Source organism: Diaphorina citri, unplaced genomic scaffold, assembly GCF_000475195.1.
Source record: "Diaphorina citri unplaced genomic scaffold, Diaci psyllid genome assembly version 1.1 scaffold17, whole genome shotgun sequence".
NCBI classification, from domain to species: Eukaryota; Metazoa; Arthropoda; class Insecta; order Hemiptera; family Psyllidae; genus Diaphorina; species Diaphorina citri.
The window spans coordinates 214,280-219,394 of NW_007377455.1; the positions used below are offsets into that span (position 1 = coordinate 214,280).

At 41.3% G+C, this 5,115-nt stretch overlaps 1 protein-coding gene across 1 annotated transcript in view; it reads right to left on the reverse strand.

Moving 5' to 3' along the window:
- Positions 1-1,262: 1,262 nt before the first annotated feature.
- LOC103507743 (cyclic nucleotide-gated channel cone photoreceptor subunit alpha-like) overlaps positions 1,263-5,115 on the reverse strand; it is a 7,147-nt gene continuing 3,294 nt past the window's right edge. The window contains exons 3-4 of the mRNA XM_008472248.2: positions 1,694-1,838; positions 1,263-1,405 (exon numbers count right to left, since the gene is read on the reverse strand). Coding sequence (XP_008470470.1) covers positions 1,263-1,405; positions 1,694-1,838 — 288 coding nt within the window. The remainder of the gene's footprint in view (positions 1,406-1,693; positions 1,839-5,115) is intronic.

Here is a 5,115-nt window from a genome sequence, read left to right on the forward strand (position 1 = left end):
CCCCCATCCCACCCCCCCACACCCATCACACACCCCCCACCACACACCACATCCACCACACACATCCCATCCCACCACACCCATCACACACCCACCACCACACACCACATCCACCACACACCAAATCACCACCCACACACACCACACCCATCACACACATCCCACCACACACACACACACACACACCACACCCACCACACACATCCTACCACACACACACCACACCCATCACACACATCCCACCACACACACACCACATCCATCACACACACACGGTCGCGCTACGCGCTCCCTGACATGTCTCACAGAGCAGCATAATAGGAATAACTTTGAACTGCCGCCATTTTGAATCAGGATGGAATGTGAAAATTTTAAGTAGGTAGCCTATGTCACCCCGAGTACTCTTCCTAACAACCAAAAAAAATTTCATCAAAATCGGTTGAGCCGTTTTCTCGTGAAAAGAGGACAAAAACGAGTCTATTAGGCCATTTTCTTCCTTCACGTTTTTGAACCGCCGCCATTTTGAATCAGGATGGAATGTGAAAATTTCAAGTACCTATGTCACCCGGAGTACTTTTCTTAACAACCAGAAAAAATTTCATCAAAATCGGTTGAGCCGTTTTCTCGTGAAAAGAGGACAAAAACGGGTCTATTAGGCCATTTTCTTCACGTTTTTGAACCGCCGCCATTTTGAATCAGGATGGAATGTGAAAATTTCAAGTAGCCTATGTCACCCGGAGTACTTTTATTAACAACCACAAAAATTGGGAATGCAGACTTGGCCTTAATTTTCTGATCTCACCACTTTTAAGGAATTTTTGGAATCGTGGATGCATAAGGAGTAAGAATAATTAAAAATTTCACGATTCTAAGCAATGTACAGACAAATCTACAATTTTATTTATATAGATAACTAGTGGTTGACCCGTCCTTTGTACGGGACCACCACACACACACAAACACACACACACACACACACACACACACACACACACACACACACACACACACACACACACACACACACACACACACACACACACACACACACACACACACACACACACACACACACACACACACACACACACACACACACACACACACATACATGCATACAGACAGACAGACAGAAATTTTTCTAATGTGATTTTTGGAATCGTGGATGCATAAGGAGTAAGAATAATTAAAAATTTCACGATTCTAAGCAATGTACAGACAAATCTACAATTTTATTTATATAGATAGTATACTCGTATGACTTACTCTACATCAGTCTCCGGCTGGGGTAAGTCTCCAATGGTGGTCAGAGTCAGGGTGGACCAATAGATGGAGCCCAAATATTTCCTGGTGAGCGTGGAGAACTCTCCCACCCTGTATGGATAGACCCAGTCACCATAGAACCCTGGAACCAAATACCAACATTATATTGGTCGCCATAAAACTGGAGATACATGTCTCCTAGACTAGACTATTTCTCTAATGAGCAAACAACAATAATCATGTTTCTTAAAATTAATTCAAGTGAGACAATTCTTTTGGGAGGGAAACGATTTCAGAATAGCGGGCTCCTATAACAGGACTTTCGATAGTGATCGAATCCGAAATCTAATGAAAAAATCAGATCATCTTTGACGGAAAACAATCGCCGTATTAATACACGATAAAACTCATTTCCTACCCACATGCTTACCTTCTGCTTGTGATAGCAAGTAGTAGAAGCAACCAAACCAGTGTGCGAATATGAGAAGAATATGAACCAAGTTGACAACGCGCCATAGGTTGGGATACACTGTACGTGATTCCACAATGTAATAATAATCATACACCCTGTATACCTGCAATACAAAGTAGAATCCAATATGTAGTATAGAACAGTGGTTCTCAACGGGGGCGATTTCAGATTTTTGGGGGGCAAAGAAGAGAAGCGGCGAAAAAGGGGGCGAATAAGGGGGCGAATAAGAGAAGGGGGCGATAAAGGGGGCGAAGACCAACAATGGGGGCGCTCACAATGTTAATCATGAGAGCATGAGATGGAAGTTAATGTAAAAAAAAAAAAAATCTTCGATTTCAAGACTTTCCATTTCCATTGTACTAACTACCTACCTACAGTAAGATAATGGAAAATATGGAGGTACCTGGGTAGTTACACAATTATGTAAAAACTTCTCGTAGTAAAAAAAAAAAAAAAAAAAAAAAACAAGCTGGGTAGTTACACAATTATGTAAAAACTTCTCGTAGTAAAAAAAAAAAAAAAAAAAAAAAAAAAAATACAAGTAGGACAAATGCAAGTAAGCCTAAATTTAATCTCAAATCACACTATTTTGTTTCCTCTTTGAAGTCTTTGATCGAATCCATCAAAGATTGATTTGAAATATAATGTTGAGAAGGAAGCGTTATTCAATTCGTGTGAGTACGAAAAGTTCTGGCCTCAAATAAAAGAAACTTGTCCAGATCCCAGATTTGCGCTACACTGTAGCTGGAAAACCTTTTGTGTTGGACACTGATGCCAGTCAGTTCACGATTGGACCCGTGCTTATCCAAGTTACTGATGGAATAGAAACACTCGTGTCCTATTTCAGCAAGGCCCTCTCGAAGCCTGAGCGGAATTATAGTGTAACTAGAAAAGAAGTTTTAGCAGTAGTTTTAGCGACAAAACACTTCCACAAGTACCTCTATGGACAACGTTTCCTGCTTCGTACCGAGCATTGCAGGCGCATGGAAGACAAGCAAATAGTTACTGACGTGCGACTTATTTCTGTGGAACCAGAACCCGGTTGGACCAACGAAGAACTTCGCAAGGAGCAGTTGGAAGACGACGACATCTGACCAGTCTTGATTTAGAAGGAGCGTGAAGAGAAACCCAGATGGAAAGACGTATCCGACAAGAGTGAAGTGACCAAGAGTTATCTTACACAATGGGACTCTCTCCTGTCTGTGAACAAAATATCTCGAGAACGGTAAGAGCTAGAGACTTGAAATTTGGTATGCAGTTGTAAAATGTGACAAGGATGCGACACATAGGTTAAGATCGGTGCAACGCTTGGCGGTATTTTGCCGCTTTCTGGCGGTTTTCGGCGTAATTTATTATTATCTCGGGAACGGTATGAATTAGAGACTTGAAATTTGGTATGTAGTCCACAAAAGTGACAAGGATTTTTTCTTTTTTGCCGAAAAAAATATATATATGTGTTGCCTTAGGGAATTCTAAGATACCCATTCTTTTTATTATTTTTTTTTATCTTTTTTTTAACCGAGATATACCGGTAAAACCTTAGTGTGTCATATATGTTACACCATGCAGTAAGGTCCCTAAAGGAAAAACGCCAAAGGAAATGGGAGTCACAGAAAGGTTCTACTGGCTGCACATGAAGCATGATGTTGAAGACTGGATTCGCCGTTGTTCAAATTGTGCCGGATCTAAAGGCCCCCGTACCCGAAGCCGTGGCGAGGTGCAGAAATATGTCGTCGGTGCACCATTTGAACGAATAGCAATGGATGTTGCTGGGCCGTTCCCTGAAACCAACAGTAGGAACCGTTACATCTTGGTCATCATGGACTACTTCAGTAAATGGCCCGAAGCATTTGCCATCCCCAACCAGGAAGCAACCACTGTAGCCGACTGCCTCATCAACCATTGGGTTAGCAGATTTGGTGTACCCCTCGAACTTCATTCCGACCAAGGGAGGAACTTCGAATCCCAAGTTTCACCAGGAAGCAACCACTGTAGCTGACTGCCTCATCAACCATTGGGTTAGCAGATTTGGTGTACCCCTCGAACTTCATTCCGACCAAGGGAGGAACTTCGAATCCCAAGTTTTCCATCCTCCTCTATGGAGTTGAATCATGGACACTGAATGAAAACACGACAAAGAAACTGGAAGCGTTCGAGATGTGGTTGTACAGACGAATATTGAAAATATCATGGATAGAACACGTAACCAATGAAGAAGTGCTAAGACGAATGAAGAAAGAGAGGGAACTCATGAACATCATCAAAGTAAGAAAACTCCAATACCTGGGTCACATCATGCGGAATGACAACAAATACACCCTACTACAACTAATCATCCAGGGGAAAATTGAAGGAAAACGAGGACGCGGCAGGCGCAGAATCTCCTGGCTGCACAATTTGAGAAAATGGACCGGAAAAACATCCACGGAACTATTTCGCATAGCTGTAAATAAAATCAAACTTGCCAAGCTGGTCGCCAACATCCGCAACGGATAAGGCACTACAAGAAGAAGAAGCACCAGGAAGCAACCACTGTAGCTGACTGCCTCATCAACCATTGGGTTAGCAGATTTGGTGTACCCCTCGAACTTCATTCCGACCAAGGGAGGAACTTCGAATCCCAAGTTTTCCAAGAAGTCTGCTCTGTTCTTGGGATCAAGAAAACCAGGAACACTCCCCTACACCCTCAATCCGACGGGATGGTCGAGCGATTCAACCGTACGCTACTTGAAAACCTGAGGAAAGTGGTTGATAATCATCAGCGTGAGGGGGACAAACATATTCCCTTGTTCCTGTTGGCATACCGTTCCGTGACCCACAACAGAACTGGTCAATCACCTGCACTGATTATCTTCGGCAAAGAGATGCGACTATCAATGATGTAGTTTATAGAATTCAGAAAGGATCTAGAGGCAAGTTTACCTACATCTCGATAGGTTAACTCCTTATTTAGAATCCAATTTATTCTAAGGTGACATTGTTTATTTACTTTTGTTTGTTTGTTTACTTATTTTTGTTCATTGTTTATTTGTAATGTTCTTGTTCGAGGATGAACAATTTTCTTAGGAGGGGATAATGTTACAAAACGTGTCTAGAGATAGAGACCAGTTACAATCGTTACAAACAGAACTAGTTACAATCGTGAATCTTGAAATCAGGGCTCTCCAACTTCCATGTTTATGCGTACTAGATTTTTATTATTATTATTATTATTATTATTATTATTATTATTATTATTATTATTATTATTATTATTATTATTATTATTATTATTATTATTTTAATTTAACGATTTTGGTGAAAAAGCGGTCCAAACAGACAAATTGCACCTCTGTGGACCGTCCTGGAACGGAATCAGTTATGTTCTATTTCTATTGCAA